The 22435-nt window shown below is 42.6% G+C and overlaps 1 protein-coding gene across 2 annotated transcripts; it reads right to left on the bottom strand.

Moving 5' to 3' along the window:
• Positions 1-12610: 12610 nt before the first annotated feature.
• creld2 (cysteine-rich with EGF-like domains 2) lies at positions 12611-22183 on the bottom strand. 2 transcript variants are annotated; one of them, XM_080421253.1, is made up of 10 exons: positions 21777-22183; positions 20661-20743; positions 19248-19358; positions 18556-18647; positions 17730-17906; positions 17394-17492; positions 16213-16296; positions 15302-15397; positions 14622-14771; positions 12611-13854 (listed from the first exon to the last, which is right to left on the bottom strand). In XM_080421253.1, exons 1-10 carry the CDS (start codon positions 21936-21938, stop codon positions 13805-13807), a joined length of 1104 nt encoding a protein of 367 aa, XP_080277379.1. In that variant the 5' UTR covers positions 21939-22183; the 3' UTR covers positions 12611-13804. The 2 variants fall into 2 exon arrangements, with proteins under 2 accessions (XP_080277379.1, XP_080277378.1); XM_080421252.1 differs by having other exon boundaries at positions 12613-13869; positions 14631-14771.
• Positions 22184-22435: the final 252 nt, after the last annotated feature.

Genomic DNA, 22435 nt, shown 5'->3' with positions numbered 1-22435 from the left:
GTGTACATCCTGGGTTTAAGTGATATTGGGTTGTAACTTGTATTTCTTTTACCAAAATAAAATCAATCAATCAATGTGGATCACCCATTCACACACACATCCACACACACACATCCACACATAGTAGGGTCATCTGTGGCACTTCCGTGACCGTGGAGAGCAAAGGTCCGTTTCTCAATGGATTTGTCATCTAGGAGGGTTATTAAACAAATTTAGCCGGGGTGTATTTTTAAAAGGGGCGGGGAAAATTTGTGAGAGACCAAAATCCAAAATAGCTCCCGTGAAAATTAACTTTTTAATGGTTTGACCTACAATGATGCACAATACATGGTTTCAGAGTTTATTTTGGTCAAGGAATACATCTTTGGTGTTCATATAATGATTTGACCTATTGTTGACCTTCAAATTCAAGATGGCTGCCAATTATGAGCTCCAAAAGTGTTTTTTTTCAAACTCGTCACAGAGCCTTCTTATTAGGCTCTAATGAAAGCTCTGCTCATGATGAGTTGAATAATATGCAGTATAAGTACACAGAAGTAATCTCTGAGGTCAATAAAGTCAATGTTTGTGTGTAAACAACAGTTACTGATGTGCGGTTTCCCATTAAATAGTGTAGGCTACTGAGAATATGGTGTCCAGTTCATCCCATCACATTTTCATAATGAACCAAAAATAAATTAGCACTATAGCCTAACATAACGTACTATTCTGTATGCAAAGCTAGAAAGGTTAGTTGCTTGAGGTGAATTTAAAGGTCAACTCATTTGTCACCCTTATTTTGTAGTATTGCTCCCAGTGTTTCCTGTCTGCCTACTTACTTTTACCTGCCTTGTCTAACCAGTCTTGTGATTGTGTCAGTGTTTCCACCTGTGTCCTCTTAGTCCCCCAGCCTATCCTAGTGTTGATTGTCTGTTGAGTTCACCTGTGTCCTGTTAATCCCTGTCTATATGGGAATACCACTCATTTTCAACGTTGAAATATGTCTTTAATAATACACCTTAGCTGTTGTGTGGAAATAAGAAAAAAGCCCCCCCGCCCCCTTCTATGTTGCCTAGAACTGGATAATTGATTGAGATCATGTGATCAGTGACATACGCAAGGTGTACTTTTGGGTACAAGGTGTACTTTTGGCCTCAGCTGGATGGAGAAAAATCTAGGGTGGATCAAAAGCTATAGGAGAAGAGGTGTGTTTTGAGTCTGGGATTTGAAAGTGTCCAGGGAGGGGGCGAACCTAACAGTGGTGAAGGCTGTTCCACAAATTTGGGCCAGCCACGGAAAAGGCTCGGTCGCCTTTTTGCCTCAACCGGGCGTTCGGAACCTTGAGAAGCCTCTGGTCAGAGGATCTCAATGGCCGGGTGCTGTCCGGGGGGCCCAGCAGTTCAGCGATGTAGGGTGGTGCTAGTCCATTTAGTGCTTTAAAAACAAATAAAAGGATTTTTAAATCTATTCTAAATCTGACTGGCAGCCAGTGGAGGGAGACCAGTACAGGGGTGATATGGTCCCGCCTACGAGTGCCAGTCAGCAGTCTGGCGGCAGCATTTTGTACAAGCTGGAGTTTTAGGCAACATATTGAGGTATTCTTGATTGAGGTCATGTGATCAGTGACATACGCAAGGTGTACTTTTGGCTGAGGCCAAAAGTACACCTTGCGTATGACACTGATCACTGATCATGTGTACTTTTGGCTGAGGCCAAAAGCACACCTTGCGTATGTCACTGATCACATGATCTCAATCAATTATCCAGTTCTAGGCAACATAGAGGGGGGCGGGGGGACTTTTTTCTCATTTCCACACAACAGCTAAGGTGTATTAAAGACATATTTCAACGTTGAAAATGAGTGGTATTCCCCTACACAAGAATCCACGGAGCGCTGCCCTGTAGGTGGCGCAGCCATTGCTGCCTTTATTGACCTCAGAGATTACTTCTGTGTACTTATACTGCATATTATTCAACTCATCATGAGCAGAGCTTTCATTAGAGCCTAATAAGAAGGCTCTGTGACGATTTTGAAGAAAAATAAAACGTTTGGAGCTCATAATTGGCAGCCATCTTGCATTTGAAGGTCAACAATAGGTCAAATCATTACATAAACACCAAATATGTATTCCTTGACCAAAATAAGCTCTGAAACCATGTATTGTGCATCATTGTAGGTCAAACCATTAAAAAGTTCATTTTCACGGCAGCCATTTTGGATTTTGGTCTCTCACAAATTTTCCCCGCCCCTTTTAAAAATACACCCCGGCTAAATTTGTTTAATAACCCTCCTAGATGACAAATCCATTGAGAAACGGACCTTTGCTCTCCACGGTCACGGAAGTGCCACAGATGACCCTACTAACACACATTAACAAACAGATGGCAGAGGAAACCATGAAAGGCACCAACCTGCTCATCAGTAGCAGGTAGGGGTTCGGTGTCTTGCTCAAGGACACTTCGACAGTAACACAGGGGGAGCCGGAGATCAAACCAGGAACATGATGCCTCTCACAACTCTCTCTATCTCCCGAGCTCTTTCTCCCTCTCTCTCTCGGTGGGTTTCCTTGTGCACTGGGTAACCCTGACAGTGTCCTCATGGTCACCCCCTGGCCACAGCCGGGCCATGTGTTCCACAGCTGAGCTTTACTGGCAGGGGGAAACCACTACAAAGCTGGGAGGAAGAAAAGATTGACAGCGACCCGGCCGACCGCAAAGCGCTTCGCACACCACTCGCACGCGCCCAGCTGTGCGCGCCGCATGCAAACTCGCTCAAACTTGCACACACACACACACACACACACTCATGGGAGAGGGGGGGGGGGGGGGCGTTCACACATGAGCACCGAGCAAGCCTTGACGTGCACTTTTGTGGCCTTTTGAGAATCCAAACAGGCACTTTCACTTACACAAAAGGGGGGGGAAAGGGCCAAGCTGGCACACAGGCTAAAAGGAATACTCAGATTTTGGGGTTGAGACGTTCCATTTTTAAGGACTCGGGGGAAACAAAGAGCTTTAGGTGGTCTGGGAAAGCCAAATGTAAAAGACCACTTACGTGCTGAGAGAAAAAAAAATAGAAAATCAACAAACTCTTGTTGCACTACGTGTGTGTGTGTGTGTGTGTGTGTGTGTGTGTGTGTGTGTGTGTGTGTGTGTGTGTGTGTGTGTGCGTGCGTGCGTGCGTGCGTGCGTGCGTGCGTGCGTGCGTGCGTGCGTGCGTGCGTGCGTGCGTGCGTGCGTGCGTGCGTGCGTGCGAGCGGTGTACTTGTAACCATACTTGTGAGGGCCAAATGTCCCCACAAGAATAGTATATGTGAGAAATGGACATTGTTAGGACAATTTCCCCGGTCCTCACAAGAGAAATGGTTGTTTTGTGGTTATGAAAGAGGTAGATATTTGGTGTTGAAAGAAAGTGGTCCAAGTGAGACAACTCAGGACCAGTTTACTAGAGGGTAAACAGGTCTAGACTCTAGACCTGTTTAGCCTCTAGTAAACTGGTAAACCCTCTAGACTCTAGGGTTTAAGTGGTTACAACCTGTATTATAGTATATGTATATATGAGCTGTTTGAACTTGTAAGATGTGTGTCATTGATTGATTCCCAAAAATAAGGAACACAGTGTGTCCCTTATCAGTTCAACAATAAGTTTCGAATAAGGGACGACCCCACATTTCAAGGGACAGTTGGCAACTGTGCCAGTTTGTACCCCAGCCAGTGATGTAACTAGGGTCAATACAAGTTCGTATTGACAACATAGGTGATGACAGCTCAGTGTCACGGCCACAAATAGAACGCTTGTGATGGTTTCCCTTTTAACACAGGACTGCTGGCAAAGTAGGCCAACTGGACTCATATAAGAAACACACATATTTCGCGCATTTGAAATCATTCCCCCCCCCCCTCCCTTACACACACACACAAATACGGGTCAGCTCTCGAAACCCGCATCAGCATCTAGGTGAATGTAGCTCACCCTTCTTTTTATAGAAAGATGACGGCTGCATGAGAAATAGTTGCTTTGATGCCCATCATGGCTGCTTGGAAAGAGGACGGACGCTCCACTTTCAGCACCTCTGTGACACCGTGGAGAGGCGCGCCTTAGCCAGGAAACTATGTGATCATGTCACAGCAAGCTGCCGCCGTGGCGGACCGTATAGAATGCTGGAGTTAGCCTACATTATCACCAGCGTTGCCAGATTTTGCGAGAGAAATAACCAAGCAACCAGGTCTGGGAAAACAAGCCCAAAAGAAGTGACTATTAGCCCACATGAGCACTTTAAACCTATATACTGCATACATCAGCTATTTGAAAATAGCCGTCGCACTGCGACGCGTTGTGAGCTTGTAGATCGGCTATTTTCCAAAAATCTTGAACTAAAATGTGGACACAAATCTGGTATGGGGCTCTCTGCACAAAACATTTTCAGATGGGGGTTAGGGATAGATATACATTTACGTATACATTTGGGGTTCCATGACGTGAAAATATTTGTGAACCACTGGTTTAAATAATAATTAAAACAAATTGGAATCAAGCCCAAATAAGGATTTACACTTCAGAAACAAGCGCCAATAAAACGCAACCAGCAACTACCAATATTTACAAGCAACTTTACAGAAAAAGAAGCCCAAAGTCGCTTATAATAAGCGGACATGGCAACACTGTACATATCACCTGGGCCCCTTCCAGAAGGCTTTCTCTCATAAGCCCTCACTCTCTCTCACACACACACACACATGCACACACGCACGCTCCGTGTTGTATAACTATAGCCTATAGGACATCTCCATTTTAGCCTTTTTTTTAAAACTTTTTAAACCCTAGCACACCGAGAGCTTGCAGATCTGCTATTTTAGGTGCCCAACCCCGGCACACAACACACGTACAGTATATAAAACAGGCATAGCTCTAACTCCAACCCTTTGACCTAACCTCTAAATGCCTAATCCTAATACTAACCCCAACCTGAATCTTTTCCTAGTGTTCCCCACAGAATATGGATGCTGGCGGTTCAAGTGGTTCATATAATAATACAAAAACTGTGTGAGAAAAAAAAGTGAGATTTTATCTTTTTCTGGGTGTCCCTTGTTTTTCTCAGAAATAAGGGACACCCGGCCGGGTGTGCCTTCACTGCCTTTATTTGAACTGGTAGTTGCCAATCCTAATCATTGACTGTCTGGGGAAACTGGCACAGGGGTAAAGGACCTATCCACCACCTCAGAGTCCAGAGCAGTGGTTCCCAAACCTTTTAGCTCAAGAACCAAAAGAGAAATTAGACGTTTATCCAGGACCCAAACAAGTGAAAATAGCAGATCTACAAGCTCACAACTGTAGATCTGCTATTTTCACTGCTTCTTAAAAATGTTTTTTATTTATTTATGGTCATTATTAGTTTTTTTTAAACAATTATGTTAATTTTAATTGATGAAAAGTTTAAACTTTTTTTAATCTTTTGAAATAATATATATACATATTATTATTATTATTCATTAAAAAAAATTATGTAGTAATAAAAAAAGGGGGATATTTACCCACAACCCATAAATATGTGTCTGCGAAACAGTGGTCTAGAGCAGTGGTTCCCACACGTCGAGAATCCCTGGTGTACACAAACACAGTTGTTAAGGGGAGGGGAGCCCGGCGGGGAGGGTGATGGTTGTTGCTGAGTCCTACGGGCTGGGGGCGTGCCTGTTGTTGGATTTGCCAGACCAACGCTTGCCCATGAAATGCATTGTGGGAATCGTAGGCACACCTAGAAAGAACGGCCAAAATAGAGGAAAAGGGGAACACTAAAGTGTTTTCAGATTATTTTATTCCAAAATTAAATTTAGCTGCCATCCCATAATGATTGACAGCTCCGTAGTAAAATTTATGTTTTGTATTATTTGACAACTAGAATATATACATGACTCCTCAGGGAACAAAACGATAGCTCTTTTTTCAGATGATTGAATTTGCCTCCAAGCGGTACAGCGAAAATATTTGTGATACTCTCTCATATACTCTCTCAGTGTATGACTTAAGAATGGCTTTAACATCCAGGGTTGAAAAGTGTAGTGTGGTGGCATGCGTGCGTGCGTGTCTGTGAGATAGAGAGAGAGGCAGAGACAGACATAGAGAGAGACGGGTGAGAGAGACAGAGAGACAGACTGAGAGAGAAAGAGAGGGAGACAGAAAGAGAGAAACAGAGAGTGAGATACACATAGACAGAGCTCACTGTTGAGTCTGTGAGTGTGAGTGTGAGCGTGTGCGTGTGCGTGTGCGTGTGCGTGTGTCTGTGTGTGTGCGTGTGTGTGTGTCTGTGTGTGTGCGTGCACGTGCATGTGTGTGTTTACATCTCTGGTTTGCCTCCTCTCCGGCCGGCGCAGACAGGCCTGTACTGGCCTGGTTTCCAACCGCCTTAGAGAGCGTGTGTGAAAGTCCAAGCGGCTGACATCACCCCAGAGGAAGCTGATTACAAGGTGAGACACAGGTTAGAGCAACATACCGTATGGTAGGCCCCCACACACACTTTGATCCCATACCCAGGCCCAGAAGAAAGCATTGTTGCAGCAATACTTCAGGGGGGCTTCAGGGCCAATCACGTAAGACTTATTTTAATGATAAAAACATAATTGTATTAAACAATCCTTATGGTAGAGTATGTTAATAGAACTAGTACATCTGTGTAGTATGTTAATAGAATATATCTAGTACATCTGCATAGTATAGCATGTTAATACAATATAACTAGTACATCTGGTAGAGTGTATGTTAATACAATGTAACTAGTGTATCTGTATGGTAGAGTATCCTATTATACATTAGACAAAAGTCCCAGCTTCCGTCCGCATTCATTTCCCCTCGCCACTAATTTCATTGTTTCCGACTAAACACAACAATAACATATCACATGTCACTACAAGACAAGCCACAACGTGCGCGATTAATTTACGGGTGGCGTAGGCTACTTTTCATTGCTCACTACACATGTAGCCTCGATCTCCAGGCTTTTATTGTTTAGTGTTGCTAAAAAATAAAAGCCTGGCCCAGCGCGTCGGTGTACTCGGTATGAGGAAGTGTTTCACTTCCCAACCAACCAGAGTGCAGTGGGCGTCGCTCGTAATGTTGTGTTAACGGGGCGGGGGTTGACGGACAGATCGGTGAACCAATGGGATCAGCCGCAGTCTCTCGCCGGCTCTTTACACCCGCCCCTCTATACACGAAATCAGGAGCGTTGGGGCAGTCTACTACACATGTGCCTCCTCGGAGCATAATTAATTGCGCCCAGCACAAACTGACCACATTACGGGGACACCCTTTCGTTCCCTTTAGCGTGAGCACCGCCGAGTGAAACCGAAAACAGCCGACACAAGACGACGCGGCCGCCATTGAAATCTCCCCATCTGCACAACAACAACACACGCGACCACTTTGCTTCTATCCCCGCCGTTGCTTTCACTTTGGTCATGTCTCTATCACACCACACTCACGCTAATATGTCCGTCATTTCCGTGCCATGCACATCACACACGAAACATTAAAACACGCCAGTGTCTCAACGCAGCCGCTAACAACAACACCGAGTCGGCACTCTGGGTTGCCAGGTTAGAGGACAGACAAGCAGACAGGTCAGTGTTGGCAGATTGTGCGCCAGAAACAAGCAACCACCTTTATGAAAAAAAAAGCCAGCCGAAGGGGTCCGCAATGTTTCGCGGGGGTCCAAAGGGGTCCGCGATGTTTCGCGGGGGTCCCAAGACCCCCAAAATAAGCGAGCTCTCACTAGAGCCCTGTGCGCGGCTAGGGGGCAGGGCGCCCGTAGCCCGGACCTCTAGTGTTAATACAATGTAACTAGTACATCTGTATTGTAAAGTCTGTTAATATAATAATCTCTATTACTCTTCCATTGAGAAGACCACTGTATATTAGGTGTGGTAGAGTTTGGCACATACCATACCTTAGGTGAATGTTCAAAACAATGTAGGCTATTTGGTTTATAGTACACCAAAACTATAATATACTACCAATATTGTCATAGTAAAAATGTGTGCCCTCAAAATTCACCATAAATGAATCGTTTTAAAGCCTCAGGTAGAGAGGGTTATTCCCATCTGGTCACATTCACAGTAAAATGGTTTACCCTCTTAAAATAATATTTTCATGGAAGCACAACTGCGTCCACTTATTTACTTGTGCAGTGCAGATTATACAGCTTGATGGAAGGATATTGAAACACCTGGGTTCACATTCCCAATTCAAACGAGCATTGCTGAGAGAGGTTCCAGCAAATGTAAGGAGTAAAGTAGACCTAGATCCAATAACATCTTATACTTTGAGCACATGGTACTCCATTGTAAAACAACTGAAATTGGGAAAAGAGCTTGGTCTGTTGAAATGGATTGCATATGATGGAACATTTAAACCAGGAGGGTTGGATCTAAGATTTAGGCAATGGACAGAACTGGGGGTAACAGCCATACTGTATGCCTATTGATCCAAAGGGGTGAAATGAGAAGTTTTGAAGAATTAAAGAACACATACAATTTGGCAAATCAAGATTTATTCAGATATTTACAGATGATAGATTACTACATTAAGACAAGAAAAAAAGCTGAGGATGAAATACATCCTATAATAATACAGAGCTGTATCTATTTTGTATTCATGCTTGAAGGAATCAAAAAAGGATTCAACAATACATGTTAAGAATAAATTGGAAAAAGAGCTGGGTGAGGATATCCCAGAGGAGATGTGGTGTATGATATGTGGGAAATACATCAGACAACAACTCAATCAAAGGGATGTTGGGAATTTACATGGAAGAACCAAATTTGATATTTCATCACAAATTAAAAGTAAACAAATTAAGAGTCAACAGCCATGCTGGAGAAAGTGTGACCACATTGACCCTAATAGTAATCATACACACGTTTTCTGGAGTTGTATAAAAATACAGCCTTTTTAGGATACGAAATTCCCCATTCTTGTCTTGTACTATACCTGGGACATATGGAAGGAACTGTACATCCAGGAGACCAATACTTGGTCAAGATCCTCCTGGCTGCTGGAAAAAAGGCTATCATAGGAATTGGCTCAAGACTGACATACCATAAACAGAGGCGAACCATCTTGGACAATATTGAGGACAAGGAAAAATTAACATTCAAACTGAAAATAAGGGAAGATCTCTTTCAAAAAAGATGGTGAAAATGGTTATTGTATAAAGTCAAAAAAGGAGAGATGTGAAGCAATAGAAGAGAAAAGGTTAAATGTGCACCCCCCATAAAGGTTATAAATATGTATTTATTGTATTTTCATTTCAGTTTAGTTTTTTATCTTATTTTATTTTTGACTATGTTTATAAATGTATGTCTTTTTATGTTTGTTTCATACTGTGAGTTTGTGTAATCATGTCAATGTAAAAATAAATAATATGGTTTACCCTCTAATGACGCCCCTGCGGACCCCAACCATTTACCTACAATTCATTAAGACGGAAAACATGGAATATCACTCTAATATTGGATGCCGTTATTGTGTCACTGACCTCAAAAGTTCACTTGGGTTCTGCTATTGTTATGTATAAACCCACCGTAAAATCCCAAGTGTTAATTTATCCATCTGTAATCTCTCAAGACAGATTCAGCTAACAGCAGAACCTGTCAGCACCACTGCCCTAAACATGTAGTGTTGTTGTTAGTAGGAATGAACATAGAACCCGGGAGGAAGTGGACTAAGAAAGGGGAGGAGCCAAACAGAGTTCCTGTTTCTACACAAAAAAGGAGAGTGGTGCCCCCAGAGGCAAAAACAAAGGGGGGGAATATATTTTTTTTCCTTATCTTTTTGTGTGGGACAGTCCCACATAGGCTAGTGATTCTCAAAGTGAGGTCCAGGACAGGGACCCCCAGGGGTCCTTGAAAGGCCTCGAGGGGATCCCCAGCTAAATTGTAGTTTGGAAGTAAATGGACCCTTAAAAAGGTCTCTGACTCAGAGTGTACAAATGGAACCAAATTTGTATTTGTACACTCTCAGTAGCGCTCAGGACCCCCATCAGAGTTATGGGGGTCCATGACCTAAATTTGCATACCAACTGGAGATATTTTAAATGTTTTTATCCATGTTGGAGTGCTTCACAGGCATGTGTTTCATAAGGTTTCTCTCCATATCCATAGAAGAGACTACAAAGAGCTTGTTTTTATTTATGTTCAAAAGGGAGTATTTTTTTCTTTTACTTTTTAATTAAATGTCCTCATTCAAGGATGTGGCCTTCACAAAATGACTACCCCAATCTATCTGCACCTGTGACATTTGATTACACACGCAGTTCTATCAGAATGCAGTTACAACACACACATCTTTCTTTGGTAATCTTTATAGCAATAGATAGCAATTCCTATACTGTATTGATTGTTCCAGATCTTAAATTAGCCTTTGATTGTGTTCTTACTTAGAGAGGAATTGGCCCGAGGCCAAACTTACTTGCTGACCCCTGACATAGGCTTTGATGCCTGACAGCGTGCCTGCAGGTTCGATTCCCGAGCCCAGCGGCGGATGTGCTGCATATCAATCCTCGACTCTCTCCCCATTTCCTGTCTTTCTACGCACAAAATCACATTTCACCCACTTCTTTACACATGTAAACCTGTGATGTGACAATAAAGTTGATTCAGATTCTGATCGAAAAAAGGCAAAAAGACCCCAAAAATATCACAAAAATATATATCAAAAACCCATTAAATAAAATAGGAATAATGAAGTAAAGTTACCTCAGAATTGTACTTAAGTTCAGTCCTTGAGTATTTAGTTGCTTTTCACCACAGAAAACATTTAACAGTGTTATGTTCTAAAGCATAAATGTATAGGCTACTATTTGTGGTTAATGACCACTATAAAACTTGAGCATGATAAAATTAGGCAAAAACTAAGTTAACAAAGATAATCACACCGTTTAAATGAACACCTCTTCACTTGTAGATGGGGAAACTATGACAATCATGGTCTTACTGGACCTGTTAGGACCTGTACACTGAGATTGACCTATATTATTCTGTTAGGCTACAGTGACATCTTGTGGCTATAACCTGACACTGCAACAACACTTTCAAAATGTGTGAGATACAGTAGATGGTCCTCTGCTCCACCAGTGGTGGAAAAAGTACTCACATTTTTTACTTAAGTAAAAGTATCAATACTGGAATGTAGAAATACTCTGTTACAAGTAAAAGTCCGGAATTCAAAATTTACTTGAGTAAATTGATATAAAAATGTGCTTAAAGTACCAAAAGTAAAACTACTCATTATGCAGTATGTCCCAAGTTTTCAAATGTATAAAAAATCTCTTGAAAATAGCAGATCTACAAAGCTCACAATGCGTCACATCGCAATGCATTGTGATCACATTGCAATCACATGGATTAAAGCTTGTCCTTGCTTTAAACCACAGGACTGCTGTGAGTGAAACATTTTGACAGACCAAGTCCCAATCTGTGATTTGTGAAACAGCATGAAAGGATTCCTCCTCCTTACTAAAATGATGATGTTTACGTATTATCAGTCTAAATGTGTGTTCCTGCTGTTCTACATGACAATCAAAAGGTTAAAGAAGTTAAAGGCTTTTATCTGAGACCATTAGGGTTAAATGGAAGATGCCTCTGAACATGTATTCTATTGCTATAGTTTGACCAATTCAAATGCTCTTTAATCTTACAATAAATGTATTACCGAAGGGCTTGACTTCATCAGCCACATGGGTCATGTCTGATTTATACTTGCACTGAAAATAGCCGATCTACAGGTATTGTTTTCTCACTCAACAGTAAACAAACCAACATACAGTATAAGTGTATACAGGGTTTCTGCACATTTCTACAGTTACAATTTAATGGCTTTTAAGACCTTTTTAAGACAAAATTTGCCAAAGATTACGTAAGAAAGAGGCAAACAAATCAATTAAAATAGCCGATCTACAAGCTTGTAGTTTGGCTATTTTCACGATATTTATCTGTGGAACCGAGTGAAACTAAATGTAATGCCTACAATTCCAAGTGCTCGTCAGGGTGGGGGTCTCCAGTTCAAATATGATTATTTTGGGGGGGGTCGCGGCCAGAAAAGTCTGGGAGTCCTTCCTTAAGAGAAAGTCAAGCTGGACTCTATGGAATCACTGACCAGTCACAGCTTGGTTAAAGCAGTAGTGTCAGCCTGCAGTAGACAGGTATATTGTATGGAACACACACACACACACACACACACACACACACACACACACACACACACACACACACACACACACACACACACACACACACACACACACACACACACACACACACACACACACACACACACACACACACACACACACACACACACACACACACACACACACACACACACACACACACACACACACACACACACAAATGTTTAAATCCTGAATTTACAAATATTAATACATTATTGTATTGTATGATCGGTTAAAAAAATGCTGAGGTGCTGGGCTTTTTAAGATTTCCACCTCCTTTGCTGAAGATGACATGATGATGGCGAGCCAACCTACTTAAGAGTGATTCCAAACCTTATCTTCAACACTACTCTGGCCACAGCTCTTCTTATCCTGCCAGGGCGGGTAGGAACAATCTACAGCAGCTAATACAGCATTCATCCAACTCCCTTCTCTCTCTCTCTCTCTCTCACACACACAGTGGTGGAAAGTAATTAAATACATTTACTTAAGTACTGTACTTAAGTAAAACAATTTGGTGTTTTTAAAGCAGATCTACAAGCTTGAAACGTGGTGCGGCGCATTTTGATACGTTTGATATATGAGGTTTCCACCCGACAGAGACGATATGCTTCACATTCTTAAGACGACATTTCTTAAGGATTTCTTCTTGGGTAAGAACAGAATCTATGCACATTCGAGCACAAATGCATTTGAGGTCTGAAAATCATGTCAGTGCAAATTGTGTTTTTGCATTTTCTTCAGCTCTAAAGTTGTATATTATAAGATTTAAATTACAACTATCCCACAATCTCCGAATGCCATTAAAAAAAACTACATTTTTGATTTGATTTACATCAGGACAAATTTGCGTGACTGCAAAGACAAAACGGAAGCAGGGAGGAGAGACTAGTCAGTTTGACTCGAGAGACTACATAGTGACACATTGTGAGCTTGTAGATCTGCTATTTTCACTATATGAAATTGGGCTTAAGTGGTTAATTTATAATGTAACTTCCCTTCCTAGAATTGTAGTGGTGTCACCTAGGCTTCAATGTAGTACAGTATTACAGCGCATCGCGAGTCCCGATCCCGACGATCTTTGCTGCATGTCTTTCCCCATCTCTCTCTCTCCCCGTTTCCTGTCTGTCTCTACTGAAAACTACAAATAAAAGGCCCAAAACAAAAAGGAAAAAAAATGTATTTAAGTACAGTACTCAATGTACTTGGTTACTGTCCACCACTGCACATGACATCACAACAATGTCTACACCATTATATAGCTTCATTGACATGTGTGATTTAATTTAATATCTCATTTTTATTGAACCGTATTTCTGTCAGAATGAATTTTAAACAAAGGCAAAGAACAAAGACAACATTATTTGAGCACAACGGAGAAGCAATAATGACAAACAGGACACTCTATACTGCAAAACGTCTTTGATCCAGGGTCCGATGACAGAATCGTCTGCTGTGACAGCACTGCTGTGGGTTTCTCTACAAGTGTTGTGTAGTTAAAATGTTTTGTTTAAAACGGGAGATGGAGCGCCAAGACACGCATCCAATGGGAATTGAAATAGTTCTTCCTGATTTCGCCCCTTATTGGCTCCTAAGTGCTGAGGTCAGAGGTCGTCGTGCTGCTGTGGATTGTGGGTATCTGGCGTCTCCGATTCTTTTTCTTCCTCTTCTGATGATAGAATAAAGAAAAAGTTGACATATTTCAACCAAGGCCATTTAAGACTATTTATACGTTGTTATGCACCTGACTTATCGTAAACTGTGACTCAAGATATTGCTTATTTCGGCATAACCAGACTGGTTTTCGAGTAGTTTTTGTAGATGTGTACATTATGTTTCTCTCAATACATCCACGGTAAACTACAGCAGACATTTCAGTGTTGTAGAATGTGCTTTTTTTTTTTATCAAGACTGCCGTTTGTTAAAATGAAACAGCACGCATGTAAGCTGACCCCATCTATTAAAACAAAGAAAATGATGGGCCTTGTGCAAAAGAGCTTTCTAGTATGCAGCTGCCAACAGGTTATACTTGGCCACATCATTGATGTCAACCTTCCATCCTTGGTGCGTCCAATTGATTGATTGTTAACTCGTGTTGAGTCGCATATTTGCACCACTCAGTGGCTGTGGTCTTGCAGCTGGTAATTTTTTTAAAAATGGCTCTAGCATTATGTTGTCTTAAGTTGGTAATTTTTAAAGTTAGATTTTGGACGATGAAATAATCAAATGTAATTTTGATTTCATTTGGGTTTTTTACAGCACAATCGTGAGTATGGAAAAAATACTGTACCGTAGAACCAGGCAAATGGCATATCTACAAGCTCACGGCACGTTGTGAGCTTTTAGATTGGATATGTTCACCGTGCGACACTGTCATACAACGACATATAAAGCAGGGCATAAGTGGTTAAACCGACAAACGGTGCTGACCTGGTTGTGGCGTCGGGACGCACTCTTCCTCTTCCTCCTCGTAGCCGCTGGCGCAGACACAAAGGTGACTCCCTTTACTGTTGATGCACTCCTGGTGCTCCTTGGTGCACACGGGTTCCTCCTGGGAGCACTCGTCAATATCTGGTGACGCAAAACCAACCACTTACACCTCCACTCAGAACAGTAACGGTACAGTAACTACACAGCTGAGACCAAGTCACTGTTACGCAAGTCTGCAGTTGACTGTGATTCACAGCACGACGTGTTGTGAGATGGTACACATGGTGCTATAGTAGGACTTAAGCTTTGAAGGGGGTGTAAGTGATAGGGTTTTTTGTTTTTGTACTTTGCTGATAAAAAAGTTAAATCTCTATATTCAGACAGTAGGGCCACCAGATTCTTTTGTCCTAAGAACATTTTTTGTCTATCTGAAAATACACATGAACATGAATACAACCTATTAGCAAAGATGTAAACAGACAAAAAAATTATAAAAAAAAGATTACACAACACTGATGATGCCGTCAAACTAATCTATGAATCCATCAAAGCTGCAGCATCACTTGGGAGGCATCCCGTTAGTCACTTAAAAAGAAAAACCCTAGCTTTTGAGACTTGGCTTGGAAGTAAGTGAAACGACGAACAGAACAGTGTATTGTGGGATATCTCACCAGTGCAGGTGCCCTCTACATGGTGGTACCCGCTGGCACAGGACTGGCACTTATCAGGCCCCGCCCCGGTACAGCCAGAGCACACCTTATCACACGCTGGTACAGCACACAAACACAAAGCTCATTCAGTATTCATGTTACATTGGGGGGGAAAAAATGTGCAAGCGTGTGTCAGAGCAATATTATTAGGCATTCTCTCTGAAGCGAACATTCCCCTTCACAATTACAATATCACAAATATAAAAGAAAAAAGACCATGACATTACTTCATGTTATATGATAATTAAAGTTCTCCCAGTTATTTGGGGGTCCACTTGCAATAGCCTCACGGCGCACAGGTTGAGAATCACTGCATTACAACGATGCATACTGTACAGCAGTGGTGTAAAGTAACTAAGTACATGTACTCAAGTACTGTACTTAAGTACAATTTTGAGGTACTTTTACGGTACTGGATTATTTCCAATGGTCTATACTTTTACTTCTACTCCACTACATTTCAAAGGCAAATGTTGTACTTTTACTCCACAACAATTATTTGAAAACTTTAGTTACTAGTTACTTTGCAGATATACATTATTACATTATAAAACATACATTAACCACTTCAGCCCCTATTTTATATCTCTTAGGTCGATGCGACGCGTCTACCTAGGTCGATGCGACGCGTTGTGAGCTTGTAGATCTGCTATTTTCAAACATTTCAGTACTTTTACTTTTGGTAATTGAAGTACATTTTGATACCAATACTTTTGTACTATTACTCAAGTCAATTTTTAATTCCGGACTTTCACTTGTAACGGAGTATTTCTATATTGCAGTATTGATACTTTTACTTAAGTAAAATAATATCTGAGTACTTTTTCCACCACTGCTGTACAGTGAAGCAGCTTGGTAGTGTGTGGTCTCACCTCTACATGAGTACGAGCCGTCTGTGTTGAGGCAGTACTGATCTTCTTTACACGGCGGAGGATCCGTGGAGCACTCGTCAACATCTGACAACACATTAAAAACAAAAACAACCGCAGTGATGACCACAGATCTGCAGACACAAACCAGTCTACATGTAGTTATATAGTTCAGATATATTTCTAGGGCAAGATGTATGTCTGTGTTAATGTTTCTACTGCTGCTACATTGTAACCTCAGGTACAGTACTGTTAGGTATTGTACCTTTATCGTATTGTAACCTCGGGTACATACCTCTCTTATTGGACCAATAAGGGTCCATTTGGTTTGTACACTCTGAGTTAAAGGGATATTTCACTTTCAAAAAAACTTTGGGTCATTTTATCGTCTACTCAGGCTTTTGTGAGCCCCCCAGACCGTTTTTAAGTTGCTTGATTCATTTAGATATTTGATATTCATTTTATTTGACATTTTTTCGATTACTTTTTTCATTTATTTTTTATATATTTTTTTGAAAATGAAAAAAATTAAATACAATAAAAAAATTCAATAAAATAAATGAAAAAAGTATATAATCGAACATACACGGCCCCCTCGCGTATTAGGAGGGCAGGGTGAGTCGCCAGAATCAAGGACAGGTGTTTTTGATGAATCTAACATGTTAAAAATGGAGTTTGAAGTTATAATGGGTTTGTATAGGAAGGGGGCGTGTCTGATAAAATGATTATCAAATATCTAAATACTGAATCAAGCAACTAAAAAACGGTCTGGGGGGCTCACAAAAGCCTGAGTAGACGATAAAATGACCCAACGTTTTTTTGAAAGTGAAATATCCCTTTAAATGTACACTGAAGATTTTCCAGAGAAGTATAAAATTCAGTATGAAATGGAGGTCTGTGGGATATCGTCTCCGTCGGTTGGAAACCTCATACGTCCAAAACTGTTACTTTTCAGGATTCAAATGAAAAAAATATCAAAAGTAGCAGATCTACAAGCTCGAAGCGAGTCGCGATTTCAAACTTGCAGATCCGCTACTTTTGATGCTTTTGTGTGACGCTGTAGTATGATCAAGTAGGGCGTTGATTTACCAAAAAACACGACAAGTTTAAATATGGAGATAAGAGGTTTCCGTCTGATAGCACCGATATAAGAAATGGTTGGGGACCGTCGTCTCCTCACTCACCGACACAAGCCTCCTGCTCGTCGTCCTCCCAGCCTCCCTTGCACTCGTCACAGTCCTGATTGGTGGCCCCGGTGCACGTCTTACAGGACCTGTGACATTCTGAAAGAGAGACCGAGGGTCACACAGGTCAGCTCCCTGTCACTCACCTCTCCGTTGCCATGGTTTCGTTGAACTTAGTACACAAAAGAATGCAGCTATAGCTTGTTTAATTAGCAATTATTCTATCGATTACTTAATCGAATAATCGAGTCAATCGATATCAATTTGTGGGGGGTCCTTGACACGAAAGTGTTTGAGAAGCACTGCTCTAAGCTTCTCGTGTGCGTCGGCGCTCACCTGTGCAGAGTGAATAGGAGTCGTTGCGGACTTCATTGAAGTGTCCGTCTATACAGTCCAGGCAGAAGTCCCCGGTGTACCCGTGGTTACAGCTGCACTTCCCTTTACCGCCGCGGGACCCGTCGCCATCGCAGACTCCGTTGCCGTGGCAAGGCCTCTCAGACCCCCCCACACAGGCTTCAGGAAAAACAGAAAGAAATACAAAATAAATGGATAAAAAGCAACATAAAAGTGGTTCCCTGGGGTTAATTGCATCGTTGTGGTTTTGATTGATTGAATACTTTATTAGTCAAAAAGGGACTCGTTTCCATCGAGGTCCTACAGTATGTATTCAATTCAGTAACGGAGGTGCTACATCCTCTGAGCTCCTCACTAGCAGGTGAGCCAATGGGGTGCGACAGGAGTGGCAACACAGAAATGTGTGGGAAGGATTAATAATTGATATAACGGCTAAATCTGGAGAAAGAAATGAGGTAAAAAATAACTGGCTACTCTACCTTTGCATTCGTTTTTCATACTAGGTCTCTTAAGGAAGTGTCTTGTGACAAATATTGACATGGTGTCATTCATCCTTGGCCTTGTATGTTCTGACGATCTATATATTATAGAATAAAGACACCACTTCATGCTGGCATGGCATTGGCTCTCTTATCTTTGGATATAACTACAGTATGTTCTGATCCCTGCTTTCGGCAGAGAACGACCTTGACCACAGACCTGCGTGTCTAATGTTCTTGTCCCGTGAGCTCATATAATTAACTTCCACATATCTTAGAAAAGCAAAGTGTCAGTGACTGTTTGCCTCAATACCCCGTTTGATCCTCACCGTTGCAGTCTGGTCCAAATGTTCCCTTTGGACAGCACACTTTGATGCTTTCAATACAGAACCATTTATGCAGGTCTGGGTGCTTTGTTTTCCTGCAACAGGAAGGAAAAGAAGACGGACACATGAGTGAAATGACCGTACAAGCGATGGACTCTAAAATGGCAATTTACGCAGGGCTTGTAATTGTACGGCACAGCTATCTCTGAATCAGGCATCTCTGTATTTACTATGTCTGTCTATCTGTCCTGTATACATTGCGAACCGCTCATCTGATCAACATCAGGCGGGGAGGATGATATTTGTCACTGCACGTACTCCTACGGGCTGGAGCGGCACCCGTCAGCGGCGAATGTTGAGCGGGAGGATTAGGACGAAGGCTCTATAGGTCCTCCCGGTGGGGGTTCCTCACTGGCAGGTGAGCCAGTACTACCCAGTAGGGTACAACAGCAGTGGCAAGCAGTGGGAGGGATTAATTGGCATAACTACAAATTTGGGGAGAAAAGTGGGGTAAAAGGGGAAAAAAAACTGCACTGCGATTCTCATTCACGCTGAATTCACACCAGCAGTAGTATTTTGCAACAACAACAAAGATGCCATTCGGGCCAGCGAGCCCTGATGACAACAAAATGTCACACCTCTGATCTCACACTCGTGTGTAATTAACTGTGTAACACACACACACACACACGTACCTCTTGAACCACCAGGTCTCAAAGAGCTCCTCGTTCTCCTCCACCATGCGGTTGCATTCAAAGCTGCTGCTGTCACACAGTCCCTCCACAATCTCCACCAGACGGATCTCACTGTGTGACACGCAGAGGAAACCATGAAAAGAGATGAGAGGACCGTTTGATACGGAAATTACAGTTTAAATTTTTTTTAACACAATCATGCTTACAATATTTCATTCTCTATTCGTGTAATATGGAATTTATCCTCTGTGTTAAATGTATCCATTTTACGGGTTCATTTGGTTACATTTGTTCACTCTCAGAGTTAGAGCTGCAATCTGTAACTTTTTATGTCCTACCTAGGATTCGAACCGGGGTCTCCCAAAATGAAATTTCTACCACTCAAGCAAGAGGAAGGACCCTCTTGGCCAGAGGGGATCTTATCAGCTTCAGGAAGCACTACTTGGTCCTACCCAACGCCACGGTCTAAATGTCTCAATGGAAGAGTAGGGAGACCACCTCCAACCTAGGACGGAGGCTCTGAAAACGATCGAGCTTGCCGCTTATCAGAAATGGGAATAAAGAAAATAAAAATACGATATTTGAAAATATATTTTCGATAACGGAAATGACAAACGGATGAAGGCTTCTATCTCTGCTTTTCGGGAGGTGTAGTTCCAGACTCTACATGGCATTCGGAGATTGTGGAATAGTTGTCTGGCTATGCGAGACTACCTCCAACCACTGTACTAGTTGTATCAACATACTTTACCACTGCAAATGTACTAGTGCTATTGTATTAACATTCTCTACCATACAGATAAGTTAAAATAATATTTTATTCATTGAAATTAGTTCTGCATAGTACCTTCAAATTAAAGCTCAGGATTTTACTGTGTATAGTAGTGATGTGCGGGTCGGGTTTTTTCATGACCCGCCCCGCCCCAACCCGCGACGGAACGCGACCCGCCTCAACCCGCCCCGCGAACCCATATATAAATCTATGGCTCAACCCGCCCCGCGACCCGCGGTGGGAATATATATATATATTATATAGCGCTCTTTTAAGTACCCAAAGTCCCTTTAAATGTCTACAGTAGCACAACATTGTCATGGGCTGAATAAACAAGCATGTTGGTCAAAATAGGGTTTTTTTTTTTTTTTTTCGTGGAGAGCGGCTGACCCGCTCACCCTCAGCCCGCATAATTTTCTCTGAAATCCTGACTCGACCTACCCGCGCCGCGGGTTGACCCGCGGGTTACGGGTCGACCCGCTCATCACTAGTGTATAGTGTTTAAAAGAGTTGTTCATCTTGTTCGACTGTACAGAGCGAGTGACCTCTGGTGCTGACAAAAAGCAAACAAACTGAAAAGGAGCGTTTGTTTTGTGTCAGGGTGACCTGATTGGCTCTACAGGGACGCACGCGTCTCCCACCTTGTCTCGTATTTGGACAGTGCTCTCTCCTCCCAGGCTGTGTTCCCTCCACCAAAGTTCTGCTTGGCGGTCCTCTGGAACCCCTGACATACACACAAAACCTATGTATGAGTACAGCGAGTCTCGGATTCATGTTGAGAAGGGGGATAGCGGGGGAGAGAGAGACAGAAAGAAAGAGAGAGTGCTCAGGTGGAGAGCTGGAGAGAGACAGATGGGGGGAGGTTGGGTAGTTGGAGACACATTGCAGCCCGACACGTGAACTTGTAGGTCTGCTATTTCTGGTGCGCGACACAACTAAGTATGTCAAGCCATAATAGAGGAGACAACCTCACAAGGTGGTGCCCCCCGTACATTGAGTTCAATGGACAAGTGGTGCCATCTTGTGAAGTCCTCCGCTATTACAACAACAACACAGTGTGTGAGGTCAAGTTCTCTTTGATATCTCTATGATAGAGAGAAGTGGCTCAAGTGGAGGGGGGGGTGTCTGTCAGGGGGATACAGAAAGAGAAAACGAGAGACAGAGAGAGAGAGAGAGAGAGGGACAGACAGACACACACAGAGACAGGCACACACACACACACACACACACACACACACACACACACACACACACACACACACACACACACACACACACACACACACACACACACACACAGCGATGGAGGGAGACAGACACACACACCGAGACAGACAGACAGACAGACAGACACACACGCACACAGATAGAGAGACAGACAGACACACACAGAGGGAGACAGAGAGGGAGGGAGACAGAGAGGGAGACAGACAGACAGAGGGAGACAGACAGACACACACACAGAGACAGACAGACAGACACACATAGGGAGACAGAGAGGGAGACAGACAGACAGACAGACAGACAGAGGGAGACAGACAGACACACACACACACACAAACACAGAGCGATGGAGGGAAACAGAGACACACACACACACAGACAGACAGACAGACAGACACACACACACACACCCCAGTGGTTGTAAACCAGGTGTTGTTGCAGGTGTTTTTTAAAAGCTCCATGCATTATGACCTCCTCCTCCATCCAATGTCACAGACACAGACACAGACACACACACACACACACACACTCACCTTGCTGAAGTTCTCAGTGATCTTCTCGCACGTCACACACAAGCTCTTCACATCTCTGTGTTGTCTAGCAGCACCAGTGCATTGTTGTTGTAAGAGCACAACGACACAAAAACACCACAACACCACCATCTTCCTCTCCATCATCATCATCGTGATCATCATGCCAGCGGCTCGATCGATTCATATACAAAGTTTCATATCAATACACACGCGCACAGACACATACATACATACACACATGAACACACGCGCGCGCACGTTAGCCACGCGCCAGTAGGTTTACCACCACTATGAAAGTGAACGCGGTCCGCATGTGAACGGCTCGTTATTAGATCATACAGTCATATTTACATGATGCTGGAGCCGGTTTTAATGGGAGGACATTTAAAGCGTGTTGGTTTTTGCACTTCCGCGTCATGCTCGTAGGGAGTACTGTGGCTCGCTGCGGTTGGCTGGCACGCCCGTCAATCAAACCGTGACCAATCCGAATCCGCCACGCGCGGGACAATGGTCAATATCCTATCACGCCGAGACGTGGAGTGATAAAATACTGAATTATTAATCTGTGGTGGAAAAAGTACTCGCATGTTTTACTTACGTAAAAGTATCAATGCTGCAATGTAGAAATGCTCTGTTACAAGTAGAAGTCCGGAATTCTA

The sequence above is a fragment of the Gymnoscopelus braueri genome (assembly GCF_963280865.1).
Source record: "Gymnoscopelus braueri genome assembly, chromosome: 23".
In the NCBI taxonomy this organism is placed as follows: Eukaryota; Metazoa; Chordata; class Actinopteri; order Myctophiformes; family Myctophidae; genus Gymnoscopelus; species Gymnoscopelus braueri.
The sequence above is the reverse complement of the archived record's forward strand: the minus strand, read 5'-3'. Positions and strand labels throughout refer to the sequence as shown.